This window comes from Sander vitreus, chromosome 7, assembly GCF_031162955.1.
Source record: "Sander vitreus isolate 19-12246 chromosome 7, sanVit1, whole genome shotgun sequence".
Classification (NCBI taxonomy): domain Eukaryota; kingdom Metazoa; phylum Chordata; class Actinopteri; order Perciformes; family Percidae; genus Sander; species Sander vitreus.
In genome coordinates, this window is record NC_135861.1 from 1447774 (window position 1) to 1462551 (window position 14778).

The 14778-nt window shown below is 44.6% G+C and overlaps 1 protein-coding gene across 1 annotated transcript in view; it reads left to right on the forward strand.

The window, feature by feature from the left end:
* Nucleotides 1-5559, forward strand: part of ccdc120a (coiled-coil domain containing 120a) — a 26913-nt gene extending 21354 nt beyond the window's left edge. The window contains exon 11 of the mRNA XM_078254130.1: nt 1968-5559. Within this exon, the coding sequence (XP_078110256.1) occupies nt 1968-2049 (82 nt within the window). The 3' untranslated portion in view covers nt 2050-5559. The remainder of the gene's footprint in view (nt 1-1967) is intronic.
* The last annotated feature ends 9219 nt before the right edge of the window (nt 5560-14778 follow it).

The window sequence follows — 14778 nt, forward strand, 5'->3', positions numbered from 1 at the left end:
ACAGTGTATGTCAGACCACAAAACAAGCATGAAGTCGAAGGAATAGACCTTTTTCACGGCAGACATGTTGACATGTCATAGTAGGAAAAGCACAGGTGTATTCAAACCCATTAATGATGGCTGCATTCCTCTTAGGAGAGACCCTGATATTGTTCATGCTGACTCACTGAAATGGCTTACTGGGACACTTCATGGAAATGAGCCATCGTTAAAGGTCCTATGACATGCTGCTTTTGGATACTTTTCTATAGACCTTAGTGGTCCCCTAATACTGTATCTGAAGTCTCTTTTATATAGGCCTTAGTGGTCCCCTAATACTGTATCTGAAGTCTCTTTTATATAGACCTTAGTGGTCCCCTAATACTGTATCTGAAGTCTCTTTTATATAGACCTTAGTGGTCCCCTAATACTGTATCTGAAGTCTCTTTTATATAGACCTTAGTGGTCCCCTAATACTGTATCTGAAGTCTCTTTTATATAGACCTTAGTGGTCCCCTAATACTGTATCTGAAGTCTCTTTTATATAGACCTTAGTGGTCCCCTAATACTGTATCTGAAGTCTCTTTTATATAGGCCTTAGTGGTCCCCTAATACTGTATCTGAAGTCTCTTTTATACAGACCTTAGTGGTCCCCTAATACTGCATCTGAAGTTTCTTTTATAGAGCCAGTCCCACAATGAGCTTTCCTTAGGATGAGACATTTCTGTGTCTGTAGCTTTAAATGCTATTGAGGAGGAGAGGGGGGGGGGGCAAGGTGGAGGGTGGGGGTGTGGTCTTGACCAACTGCCACTTTGCTCATTTGAAAGCCATGATGTCTCTCTCTCTCTTTCTCATGGGGGGGCCACATTCTCATGTCGGACAAAGCAGAGAAAGGGGAGGTAACCTTTCCCCTTATGATGTCATAAAGGGAAGATTCCAGATCGGCCCATCTGAGCTTTCATTTTCTCAAAGGCAGAGCAGGATACCCAGGGCTCGGTTTACACCTATCACCATTTCTAGCCACTGGGGGACCATAGGCAGGCTGGGGGAACTCATATTAATGTTAAAAAACCTTAAAGTGAAATTTTCATGCCATGGGACCTTTAAGGTTATCAGTTTCAGCTGTGCTTTTCCTAGTATGACAAGTCAAAATGTCTGCTGTGACAAAGGTCCATTGTCTGTAGACCTCCGAGACATGATTGTCTCGAGGCACAGATCTGGGGAAGGGTACAGAAAAAATGGAGTGGCCTCCATCATACGTTAACCACCCTCTTGATGAGGAGTTGGTTTTACTAGATATTATTTTTAAACAAATACTGAATTTTTTATGCATTAGCACTTTATTTTATTGTGAAATTATAAATAGGCCTAAAGTGTTTTTGTAAAAATCCCCAAAAAATCTTTCTGTCTCTCTCTCTCTCTCTCTTTCTCTCTCTCTCTCTCTATCTCTCTCCCTCTCTCTCTCTCTCTCTGTCTCTCTCTCTCTCTCTCTCTCTCTCTCTGTCTCTCTCTCTTTCTCTCTCTCTCTCTCTCTCTTTATCTCTCTCTCTCTCTTTATCTCTTTCTCTCTCTCTCTCTCTCTCTCTCTCTCTCTCTCTGTCTCTCTCTCTCTCTCTGTCTCTCTCTCTCTCTCTCTCTCTCTCTCTCTCTCTCTCTCTCTCTCTATCTCTTTCTCTGTCTCTCTCCCTCTCTCTCTCTCTCTCTCTCTGTCTCTCTCTCTCTCTCTGTCTCTCTCTCTCTCTCTGTCTCTCTCTCTTTCTCTCTCTCTCTGTCTCTCTCTCTCTCTCTCTCTCTTTCTCTCTCTCTCTGTCTCTCTCTCTCTCTCTCTCTCTCTTTATCTCTTTCTCTGTCTCTCTCTCTCTGTCTCTCTCTCTCTCTGTCTCTCTCTGTCCCTCTCTGTCTCTCTCTCTGTCTCTCCCCTCTCTCTCTCTCTCTCTGTCTCTCTCTGTCTCTCCCTCTCTGTCTCTCCCTCTCTCTCTCTCTCTCAGGTCTGTGGAAAGCTCTCTCTACCAAGACTCATTCCCTCCTCAGAAACAGGAAGACCAGCTATCTCCTGGAACTCTGGTCTGACTCACCGACCAATCAGGAAGCTGACGTACAGTTACACAGAACCTATCCCGGGCTGGCCTTCTGGGATCAACGCCTCTCTGGACTGCTGTGTGTCCTGCTGGTTCTTCAGGAGAACCAGGGGTTACGTCCCAGGTCGTTAAATTGCATCCATGTTTCCACCACTTGCTTCCCTTCCTCGTGTCTGGGAATGAGACGTCCTTTCCTCTGAAACGTCACGTGACTTCGTCAGCTGTGTGGGCAGAGCTAGCAACGGCTTTCAGCTGCATGGCTTCCAGGAAGGCTGCTCTCTGTATCCTCGCTCATAGCTCCTCAGCGATCCCTCCTCCATCGTCGCTCATAGCTCCTCAGAGATCCGTCCTCCATCCTCGCTCATAGCTCCTCAGAGATCCCTCCTCCATCCTCGCTCATAGCTCCTCAGAGATCCTCCATCCTCGCTCATAGCTCCTCAGAGATCCCTCCTCCATCCTCGCTCATAGCTCCTCAGAGATCCCTCCTCTGTCCTCACTCATAGCTCCTCAGAGATCTTTCCTCCATCCTCGCTCATAGCTCCTCAGAGATCCCTCCTCCATCCTCGCTCATAGCTCCTCAGAGATCCCTCCTCCATCCTCGCTCATAGCTCCTCAGAGATCCCTTCTCTCTCATAGCTCCTCAGAGATCCCTCCTCAATCCTCGCTCATAGCTCCTCAGAGATCCCTCCACCATCCTCGCTCATAGCTCCTCAGAGTTCCCTCCACCATCCTCACTCATAGCTCCTCAGAGATCCCTCCTCCATCCTCACTTATAGCTCCTCATCGATCCATCCTTGCTCCTCGGGGCAGGAATAAGAGCTTTGAGACGGTCTTCACGACTTCTGGTTCAAGCGGGGAGCGAGGAGATATCAAATAAGAGAAGTGAGATTCGGCCCAGGAGAACCTCCTGCTGCAGCAACTCTTCACCTGCTTCTCTGTTACTTCACCTGGAACCCCGCCCACCATGATGTCACACAGAGGATGATGATGTCACCCTCCTGTTGGCGGCTGCAGTCTGACCTCAGGGTGGCGCCCCAGGTGCTACTGCTCAGCTATGATGTTTAGGATTTATGCTTCTGCAGAGCTTTTTCGCCGTAGCCCACATGGGTGGCCTGAGGTTGTGTGTGTGTGTGTGTGTGTGTGTGTGTGTGTGTGTGTGTGTGTGTGTGTGTGTGTATAGAGCGAGTGAGAGAGTGACATGATTAGCTTCAGAGCATGTACCGACTCTGGCGACGGAGATGGAGAAACAAAGTGTCTCCCCTGTGTTTTCTGACCACGGTGGGAAATCTGTAGCAGGAAAAGTAACCCTCTCTTTGACTTCATGTTGTTTATGGAGAAGGACTGTCACTACCCGATGTGAGTCGAGTGCAGATGTGAGTTGCGCGTGCGTCACTTTGTGACTTCACGTAGATCTGTTTTGCTGTTAGCCACAGAATAATGAGATAGGTACATTACATAGCAGTAATTTATAAGGCATCACATTTTCAAGGCATGATCCCTGATGTCAGTTCTAGATCGGAGCCGGAAGTAGCCTTCAAGATGCTAACGAGAGACTTCTGTAACGTCAAAACAGTAAAAATGGACCTACATAATGAGGTCCGTTTACTGCTGGCTACAAGTTAGCAATCAAACACAACAAAGGCTGTCACTTGAATGGCGTTTTGAGCTAACGTTGGCAATCAAACGTTTGCCGGATCCCTTGGCGTTATGCCGTAAACCGTTTAAATCTGAGCATGCGCAACTCACATCTGCACTCAACTCACATCGGGTAGTGACAAGGACAACCGGGAAAGGAGTCGGAGGAAATGCAAAGCTACCAAGCTACGGCGTAGGGTCGGTATCTCAAAGTACCTACAGTACCTACAGTACCCACCCACAGCATTGATTTAACACAGGAGCATGAATTGTCCTTAAGCGTCATTGGACTGACTGCCCTCCAAAGAGTTCATGGGTTACATAACAAAACACAGCTGTCATGGGAAACATTTAAAACTGAACTGCAGGTTTTTTTTTTACAGTCGGATTGTTGTTGTGGTTTTTTACGTTTTCTACGACGACGTCATTAATCTGCGATCTGACTCCGCTCAGACAATCAGGACGAAACCAGAGTTTTATATAAACTTTTGATGATGATGATGATGATGAAAAAGAAACTGTTGCACACTCTCTCTCTCTCTCTGAGGACAGATAATCACCAGCTCAGTCCCACAGACCAGCAGTTTTTAAAAGTGTGACAGATGAACTTTTGATAACGTTTTAAACTGATCGGATCAGGCGAGCTGTTTGACTCCTCTCAGGTGAGCGTCTTCAGGTATTCAGTTTGGACTCAGCGTCTCTGCACTATGTTAAACAAGAACATGCAACAGACGGGTCGCTCACACTCTCCCTGCACCCTGTGAACAACCAGCAACACCAGTAACTGGACTTCCTGTCTCTGCGGTTGGAAGCAGCATCAGCAAACTCAAACTGGCGTACACCAAAAAAAGTAACGTGATGTATGAAACAGTTGCCGTGTTTCCATTCACATATTTTATGCTCATTTTGAAGACGCGCATTAGAAAAGCTGAAAGGAAACGGCAACGTTCAATAAAACGTCTTCAATTGCACACTAACGTTTATTTTTACGCTCCCTTGAGGTGGTTTTTACCTTCGTGGCAAAAGAGTTGATTCTCTAAATGGGATATGGAAACGCCTTTGCTGCATAAGTTGTAACGTTAAAGGGTAGCTTCGGCTTTTTTTGTTTCAATCTGGACCCTGTTTTATGTTTTTTTGTGTCAAACCCTACAGTCACATTAGCTATAAAAGAGAGCGACGTGCACTTGCTTGTCGGCGCTCCTGGGCGTGCCTAGCCTACTCCTGGTTCCTTGGCAACAGTAAAACCTTCAAGCACGTCTTACAAGTCACTTCAGAGGTATTGTCAAGTCACAAGAATGATGTTTTTGGATTTAAAAGTATTTATTTCTCGATAAATGTAACAAAATATATGAGATGTAATGCCAAACATATCAGATATGTACAGAAATACGACGTCCTGAAGCGTTTCCGCCATCTTGAATTATTTTCTTCGACTCGAGCAACCAACAGTACATTCGTCGCTTCTTGTCTATTTTGGCCCCGCCTTGCTCGTGGCAGCGGCGAGCTCGTCGCTTGTCGCTGGCAAACGGCCACTCCCATTGAAAATGAATGGCAGCCTGTCGCTTTGTCTCTGTCTCTTGTAGCTAATGTGACTGTAGGGTTAGGGCTCCTGCACAATGCCTGCGTGGCGTGAGCGTGTCAGCTGCGTGGTGGCGTGAGCGTATCAGCTGCGTGGCGTGTCCGTTTTTATTTCGGCTCCCATGGTAACAGGTTAGAGCTTGCACACTGCCTGCGTGACACGCACGTCTCAGGCGCTGCTCAAGCCGCGCCGAAAACGTGTGCATGCTAGAAATAGGACTCTCGGACTAGGACTCTCGATGGAAGCATTTCCAGGCAACATAGAATAGAAAAGATGTGTGTGTGTGTGTGTGTATATATATATATATATATATATATATATATATATATATATATATATATATATATATATATATATATATATCGTAATATGTGCAAACAAAATAAAGTTGAAGAACACACTATTATTTCATTTTATCAATGGGAAACATCCATGTGTACAGACAAGGCTAGCAGCAGTAACGCTGCGTCAGACACGTTTCTGGTGTGTAAAGACAGAAAACGCCACGCAGCCGCCACGCAACTGACACGCATCAGAAACGCCACGCTCACGCCACGCAGGCAGCGTGCAGGAGCCGACCGGTATCTACCGGATCGAATGTCAACGCAGATTCAACCTGGACCCTATGTTGTGTTGTGTTGTGTTCCTATGTGTTCCTATGTGGTTGTGTGTAAGTGACTGATGGGAACAACAATCTCTGACATTGGTCCAGTGTAGGCCTGCACGATTAATCGTTATAAAATCGCGATCTCGACTCACCCTGTTCACGATTTAATTTTTAAATAACTTAATAATACATTTTAAATTTTCATTTAATTTACGAGCCGACTACATCACAAACGCTACTACTTTCTTCCGTGAGTTTTAAACATAGACTATATAAAATAGGTTTTAAAGAGCTCCCAAGCGTCGCAGTGCTCTCCCTTCTCTTCATTGAAGCCTCCGTATTTACAGGCTTGTGGTGATGCGCAATGTGCTATAGGTGCCAAAAATGTCATCATGTGTCATGAGTCATGTGTGCAATAAACATTACATTTCGTGAGAAAACAATCGTGGCAGAGAATCGGGATTATCCATTCTAAGCTAAAAAAAATCGTGATTCATATTTTTCCCCGAATCGTGCAGGCCTAGTCCAGTATTAAGCGAGGTCGCTGCAGTTGGCAGCGGCGAAACAGGCTACAACGTAACGTTATTGGGCAATTGTGCAGTTTCTATTTATGTTCACTGAAGTTTTTTTGTGTGGTTGATAATGTTTTTTCAGGGACGATACAGATTATTAGTAGTTAATAACTGATATTAGGAACCGACATGCATTTACAGTGAAAATGAAAATCTTGTAGTTAGAATTATAATGTTAAAATGTTAAAAACCAACACAAAAGTGATCACGGAAGGCTTGTATCATGTGGACCCGCCGACAGTTTTGTTGTCATTACTCAGCATTCCTCATGGCGGCGACAGAAACTACGCACTATAGCTTTAATGTCCCGCCCACAACACTATCTATGCTGAAGGTTTCTCGTTTATTACATAATTTCTTAAAGCATTTAAACAAGGTTTTGTGTTGGAGTTTGTAACATTGCAACATCTTAATTTGTTGTTTATTTTTAATTTTTTAGATCATTTCTTTGGGGCATTTTTTTCCCTTTATTAGATAGTGACAGTGGATAGACAGAAAAGGGGGAGAGGGATGGGGATGGGGGATGACACGCAGCAAAGGGTAGCAGGTCAGATTCGAACCCGCGCCGCTGCAAAGGACTCAGCCTACATGGGGCGCACGGTCTTACTGGGTGAGCTAGAGGCCGCCCCTCCAGCATCTTAATTTTGACTTAAAGATTTTCATTTTCACGGTAAATGCTATCGGTTCCAAATATCAGTTATTGGTTTCATTAAAGTGATGGTTCGGAGTAATTTCACCCTAGGGTCCTTTGCACCATCACCTCGAGCCAAACAACCCCCCATAAGCTTTTTTTCCCTTGCTCTAACATTGGGCGAGTTAGCATTATCAGCTGAACGGCTCAGTGCAGGCGCTAATGGATCCAAGAGTGTATCTGGTAAGTTACCCCACTAATAATGCCCGGAATGATACCAAACTTCTACAGTAGTACAACTAGGTTCAGTACTCATAAAACGAGGCATTAGAACGTTTGTAAGTACACCAGGAGTTTATTTAAATAGCACTTGCCTGATGGCTTCTACTCTCTGCTGCTAGCGCTGGCGTTGCTAGCTAGCTAGCTAGCTAGCTCTCCGATTCTCCTCCGTTAGTTGTAGCTCCTCGTCCGTGTATTCAGGCACGAATAGGTACGGGCAACCTTCGAAATTGAGGCACTCATCGTTGTGTTCGATGCTCACCTCTGACTCTGCCATTTTCTTGATTTATTCTGCTGTTCTCTCGCTTCTTGCTTGGTAGTGTCTTCCGGCAATAGATGTTGTGCTCTGTGCGTGATCTCGCGGGATGTTGCGGGATGTCGCGCGATAGCGCAGTAGCAGCCGAGAGGAGTATCCATCAGGCAAGTGTTATTTAAATATACTTCTGGGGTAGTTACAAACTTTCTAATGCCTCGTTTTATAAGTACAGAAACTATTTGTACTACTGTAGAGGTTTGGTATCATTCCGGGCAGTATTAGTGGGGTAATTTACGAGCTACAAATGTGGATCCATTAGCGCCTGCACTAAGCTAACCAGCTGATAACGCTAACTCGACCAACGTTATAACAAGGGAAAAAAGCTTATGGGGGGGTGTTTGGCTCGAGGTCAAGGTGCAAAGCATCCTAAAGTGAAATTACTCCGAACCATCACTTTAACTACTAATGATCGGTATCGGCCTTGAAAAACCAGTATCGGTCGATCCCTATCAGGAACCTTTCGAAGAAAGAAAAATCCCTGTTCTACCCCGGACCAGGTTTTAGTCTCCGTAGGACTTTGAGTCAGGATCCAGATCCAGTCTGAGAGCAATAAGAGGACCGGGGGAGTCCGTGTCGTGTTCTGATTTGAACCTTTTCAACTTTTCAGGATGAAAATCATTTGCAGCGACAATCAGACGGATGATGTCACAGTGTTGATTGAACTGAGCCTGTTTTATACAAATGTCCATGAACTCAACATGAATGAAATGCAACTCTTTCTTTCTATCTTTTTAAACGTCCGAGGGTGTCAAGAAGATTTGAAATGATCCATCGACATGGTTATTATTGAATATGGATTATGAATCGATGGCATGTCTCTCTTTGGTGTTGTGACGTCTGTGGTTTTTATCGTCTGTTCTGAGTTCAGTTCTTTAAAATCATTCCACGAAAACCAGCCTGACCTCCAGTTTCCTCCAACGTGAAGCCGCGGTCACATTCAAATTAGTCTCGCTTTGCCAGACCTTCCTCCACAGCTCTGCGGAGGAAGGTCTGTCTAGTCCACACAGCATTCTGGGATGGGAGAAAAACGTGCTCTGGTTTATTGGCATTTCTTTAAACCAATCACAATCGTCTCGGGCGCCGCACGGAACCACGGTGCCTCTGCTAAATAGTCTCGGGAAGGAACTTGTTTTGGTGGAACGTGTGTAGGTTCAAAAGTAGTTTTAGTCGTGCAACAGAAACCTCAGATTGGACAGATAGTCTAGCTAGCTGTCTGGATTTACCCTGCAGAGATCTGAGGAGCAGTTAACCATAGTCCTCACAAATCCACCGGAGGTTAGAACGCCAACACAGAGACAGAGGAAGGGGACGGACATCCGATCCCGTAAGTTATGGATATAGACTTTAAGAGCGCCTTCATGCGCCTCATAGGAATGAACCGGGCTCCGCCTGAAACGCCAACGTGATATCATGACTTCGCTAAAACATACACGCCACTTTCTAAAGCCACGTGGCATGTCATCGCGAGGCTACAGTTGGTTTTAACGTCACACAAGGGGAAAAAGGAAAAACCGGCTGGGATTATGAAAAGAACCGGGACCTGATCCCCGGTCTCCTGGGCGAAAGTCCTGTGTTTGACCCATCCTCCCCCCCGACCAACCTCCCTACGCAGATTTTCCCCCTTTCATACTACTCGCTACGGTGTCCATTCACACGCAATCGCAAGGTAATGTAAGTCATGAGACGTGTACGTTTAAAAGTTGTTTCAGTCGTGCAACGGAAAACTCAGATTGGACAGATCGTCTAGCTAGCTGTCTGGATTTACCCTGCAGAGATCTGAGGAGCAGGTAACCATAGTCCTCACAAATCCACCGGAGGTTAGAACGCCAACACAGAGACAGAGGAAGCGTTAGGTAGGCCTAACGGCGGCAATAGGTCACAAGATCTGGTGACACAGAGAAGCTGTTCACGTTCACCAACGCTCTAACAAAACTAATGTCCATGATGATAAATATGTCTTTTAGCTATAATATGTTACGTTAGTAACTCCTGTTTTCACAACCTTTTTCCCGTGAAAGCGCCCTGGAACGGCAGTCAAACCCGTAACTTACTCCCCGTGAACTCGTACCAGATCGTTGTACTCCCAGTTACAGTTTTTGACGTCACACACACATAAACAAGCCCCCTGTTGATGCTGTACAGAAGCCGGTGATTAACAGTGAGAAATAGAAATAAATAGACATAAATAGGCAACGTAAAGTAATTCCGCATATTGTAATCAAAACAATACACATACGATTGTGTACTAATACAGGTTATGTTTATTAAATGAAGCCCAAAATATGTCGCCGACTAGAAATCGCTAGTATCAGCTAGCGCTAGCTAACGTCAACGTAAGGTAGTCGCTAGCTAACATTGATGTTAGGTAGCCGCTAGCTAACGCTACGCTAGCTAACGCTAACGCTAGCTAGGAGGGTTTGTCGTGACTTTGCCTGGAACACTACCAAGTCGTGAGTCGTGACTTGAAGTCGTAACTTACGGGCTAAAAATTGTGTCTGGAACGCAGCATTTTACCCTCCAAAAGGTCGCACAACAGGATTGGCCGCTCGCTGCTGTCTGTCACTCTCAAATTTGATTGGCAGATCAATACAGGGACTGATAAATGATTATTATCTGCTGCTGGCAAATGGTTTGTTTTCACGTCCGACTGAATAATAATCGCTTTAATTGAACATCTTGTGACCGCAGCTTCGGAGGAGCAGAAAGAGTCCCAGCATGCTCAGAACTCAGAAACCTGTAAATACATTCAGCGACAGAAAACTAGTAGTACTAGTATTTAATACAATCATATACTCTGCAGTAACGCAGTGTTCTTTCAATATATTCTCACTCCCAATCGCGTAAAATACGGACGCTTGGTCAGGTGCCTTTGGCGTTATTGACGCTAAAAGTCTGAGTGAGAACGTGTTGGTTATTTCTGAGTACTACTGTGCAGGTACATCACCAGCCACCAACCAAACTCTGTACAAATTTCTGAGTATTTAAAAAAAAAGAAGTATTTATTAATGTAACTCCGTTATATTTTATGTTTCTCTGTGTTACAGTGTGAAGTATTTCATGCTGGTGAGGAATAGAGAGGCGAAGTCTCTCTCCTTCCGGTGGACGCCATGGGACATGCATATTTTGGAAAATATAATGTACAGTAGTGAACAAGGAGACAAGGAACGGGGGAGACACTAATAATAATTTGATCCCGTTTGAATTGAGCCATAAATTACACAGATGTTTGTCAGTTTGAAAGATAATTCAGTGAGTAAGAAAGTCCCCGTCTCTCGTCTCGCACAATATACGCAAGGGAGTAAGCCTCTCCCCGAAACGTGTAGCTGCTACGGTGCCATTTTGATGCTACCAAGCCATCACCTCCCGTTAGCATCCCGTTAGCATCCCATTGACTGCCATTCATTTTGACGTCACTTTGACAGCGAATACCTTTACATCTGAAGCATTTAAAGTATTAATACTATTTGTCCGTTGTTTATTTCTAAAGAAACACGACAATGTATAAAAGGCTCCATTACCTTGTAGCTCACGTTATGGCTCCGTAGCAGACGTTTTTATAACAATAGGCTAACGATTGGGTCATAACCACGAGACTTCCTGTCTCATAGTAGAGGAGTTACCGTATAGTACAGGAGAAGCTCTCAGGCAGTTTGGACTTCCATTAGCTGTTTAAGTGTAATGACTAATGTTAACTATCATTTTAGTGATCAATAATGAGCCTGTGTCTATGTTATCTCCTTACATATACCTACGCTCTCCGTCTCTGCTAGATTGGGAATGATTGAGATTTCTCTTGGCACAGCTACCAGAAGACTTCCAACTTTCAGACAGGTTTCTCACGTCACATCTACGTCTTCAAGCTCAGTTGGAGGCTGCTCAGTAACGCTCAGCCATCACCGGGAAAGAGCTTCTAATGTCCTTCACTGGTCTCCGTCCAGAGACACGGGATCTGGTGGTCCATTATATATATGTCAATGAATATACGTCACCCCGCTCGCTAGCTAGCTTAGCTCTGTTCCATAACACATGTAACATTATCTTACATGATGTGTTTTATTCAGTGAAGTTTAATCAGCCGGGAAGAGAAGGAAGAAGCAACATCGTAGCTCCGGAGAGACGTCACTTACACACTCAGAAGTGTGTAGTCTTTCTAATTCTGTATTTTGTAGTCTTCAACTTTAACAGTTTTACAACAAACTGAGACTTTCTTCAGTTGCAAACGTGTATTTTAAACATGACAAACATCATATGTGTAATTCATGGCTCAATTCAAACAGGATCAAATCATTATTAGTCCCTCCCCGTTCACTACAGGACATACATACATATGTTTTCCAAAATAAGTTCCCATGGTGGTCCAGCGGAAAGGGGCGGGACTTGTTCTGTCCCCCCCCTCCCCCCCTTCAGGTCCAGGACCAGCTGTTGTCCAATGTGACTTCATACTGACATCACAGCTGTCAGTGTGACATCACAGTGTGACATCACAGCTGTCTCTGCCGTGATGCGTCCAGGTGCACTCTGTACAGTTGGTGTTTCTTTGTTTTCAAAACAGTCTAAACTTTGTGTAAAAAAATAATTTTCTATCTTTTTGGGACTCTTTTGTCATTTGTACTTTTTTCACTCTTTCTGCTGTATGATGTTAAAAAAACAAGCTTCATGTAAATAAATAAATAAATTGACACATTGTAAATGTTTTTAAATAAAGATTTCACTTCAATGTTTACCAAATATCTGCATGTAATGTAATCGACAACGTTTCATTTCTGGGATTGCTCCAGTGCCGCCGCAAATTCAACCCGATGTCCCTCATTTCGTCTGGATGTCCGTCACCATTGACGTGTCCGGATGTCCATCACCATTGACGTGTCTGGATGTCCGTCACCATTGACGTGTCCGGGTGTCCGTCACCATCACCATTGACGTGTCTGGATGTCCGTCACCATTGACGTGTCCGGATGTCCGTCACCATTGGCGTGTCTGGATGTCGTCACCATCACCATTGACGATGTCCGGATGTCCGTCACCATTGGCGTGTCCGGATGTCCGCCACCATTGACGTGTCCGGATGTCCGTCACCATCACCATTGGCGTGTCGGATGTCCGTCACCATCACCATTGACGCATGTCCGTCACCATTGACGTGTCCGGATGTCCATCACCATTGACGTGTCCGGATGTCCGTCACCATCACCATTGACGTGTCCGGGTGTCCGTCACCATCACCATTGACGTGTCTGGATGTCCGTCACCATTGACGTGTCCGGATGTCCGTCACCATCACCATTGACGTGTCCGGATGTCCGTCACCATCACCATTGACGTGTCTGGATGTCCGTCACCATTGACGTGTCCGGATGTCCGTCACCATTGGGCAGCACTGTGGCCTCACAGCAAGAAGGTTCTGGGTTCGAATTCCGGGCCTTTCTGTGTGGAGTTTGTGTGTTCTCCCCATATTTGTGTCGATTTCCTCCGGGTGCTCCGGTTTCCCCATAGACGGTAAAATGAATGGACCAACAGATCCCGTGTCTCTGGACGGAGACCAGTGAAGGACATTAGAAGCTCTTTCCCGGTGATGGCTGAGCGTTACTGAGCAGCCTCCAACTGAGCTTGAAGACGTAGATGTGACGTGAGCAACCTGTCTGAAAGTTGGAAGTCTTCTGGTAGCTGTGCCAAGAGAAATCTCAATCATTCCCAATCTAGCAGAGACGGAGAGCGTAGGTATATGTAAGGAGATAACATAGACACAGGCTCATTATTGATCACTAAAATGATAGTTAACATTAGTCATTACACTTAAACAGCTGATGGAAGTCCAAACTGCCTGAGAGCTTCTCCTGTACTATACGGTAACTCCTCTACTATGAGACAGGAAGTCTCGTGGTTATGACCCAATCGTTAGCCTATTGTTATAAAAACGTCTGCTACGGAGCCATAACGTGAGTTACAAGGTAATGGAGCCTTTTATACATTGTCGTGTTTCTTTAGAAATAAACAACGGACAAATAGAGTCTTTAAACGCTTCAGATGTAAAGTTATTTGCTGTCAAGGTGGCGCCAAAATGAATGGCAGTCAATGGGATGCTAACGGGAGGTGATTGCTTGTTAGCATCAAAATGGCTCCATAGGAGCTACGCTTTGTGGAGGCTCGCTAACCCACTTGGGTTTCCCCCACCATCAAAAAACATGTACTAGGTTCTCCAGTCAGTGCCCTTGATCAAGGTACTGGCTCAGGTCTGAAGTTGGTCCCCGGGCGCTATAAATGGCTGCCCACTGCTCCTTTGAGAGATGGGTTCAATGCAGAGAATGAATTTCGCTACATTTATTTTCATTATTTTTTTATTTAACCTTTATTTAACCAGGTAGGCCATTGAGAACAGGTTCTCATTTGCAACGGCGACCTGGCCAAGACAAGCATAAGCGTGCAAGACAACATACAGTTTCACATTCAATACAGTACGAGAATACAGAATACAATATGCTACATAAAGTACAGACGTTGCTGAAAGGCATTTGCAGATATATATAGATCATATACCGGCTGTAAGTTTGCACAAAACTGGATTCCGGGATAGACGAAAAGACAATATTTACAAATATTTACACGGGACAAATGTAAGTCTGCACGCCATCTTGGAGACACACACCACACAAATGTACGTGTATGTGGCAATAAAGTACCTTGACCTTCCTCTTTCTTTGTGTTAGCGTTTTAACTGATGGATTTATGAGGACTCACTCTGAGCTGTTAGAATAAATTGTTCAATTTTAGCCTTTTTTGTCACTTTCATTGCGTTATTTGTTGTCATTTTCAATGTTTTTGTTGTTTTTTCTACTTTTTCTTTGCTTTTTTCCCGACGTTTGTTGCTTTTTCCCGACGTATGACCCTCTTCTTTTTTTTTTTTTTTTTTTCACTTTTCTGCAGTAGGCCTACAGAATTCAAAGCTAAATAACTTGTATTTTTCAATAATATTGCAGTAGTTGTTTTTTGGTGTCTGAAGCGCGTTTGAATAGTTAATAAAGTGGTTGTATTGTTGTGGTTTTTGATACTTTCTGGATGTTATTTTGAACTGGAGTACTGCAGGCAGACTCTGTGCTCAGTACAA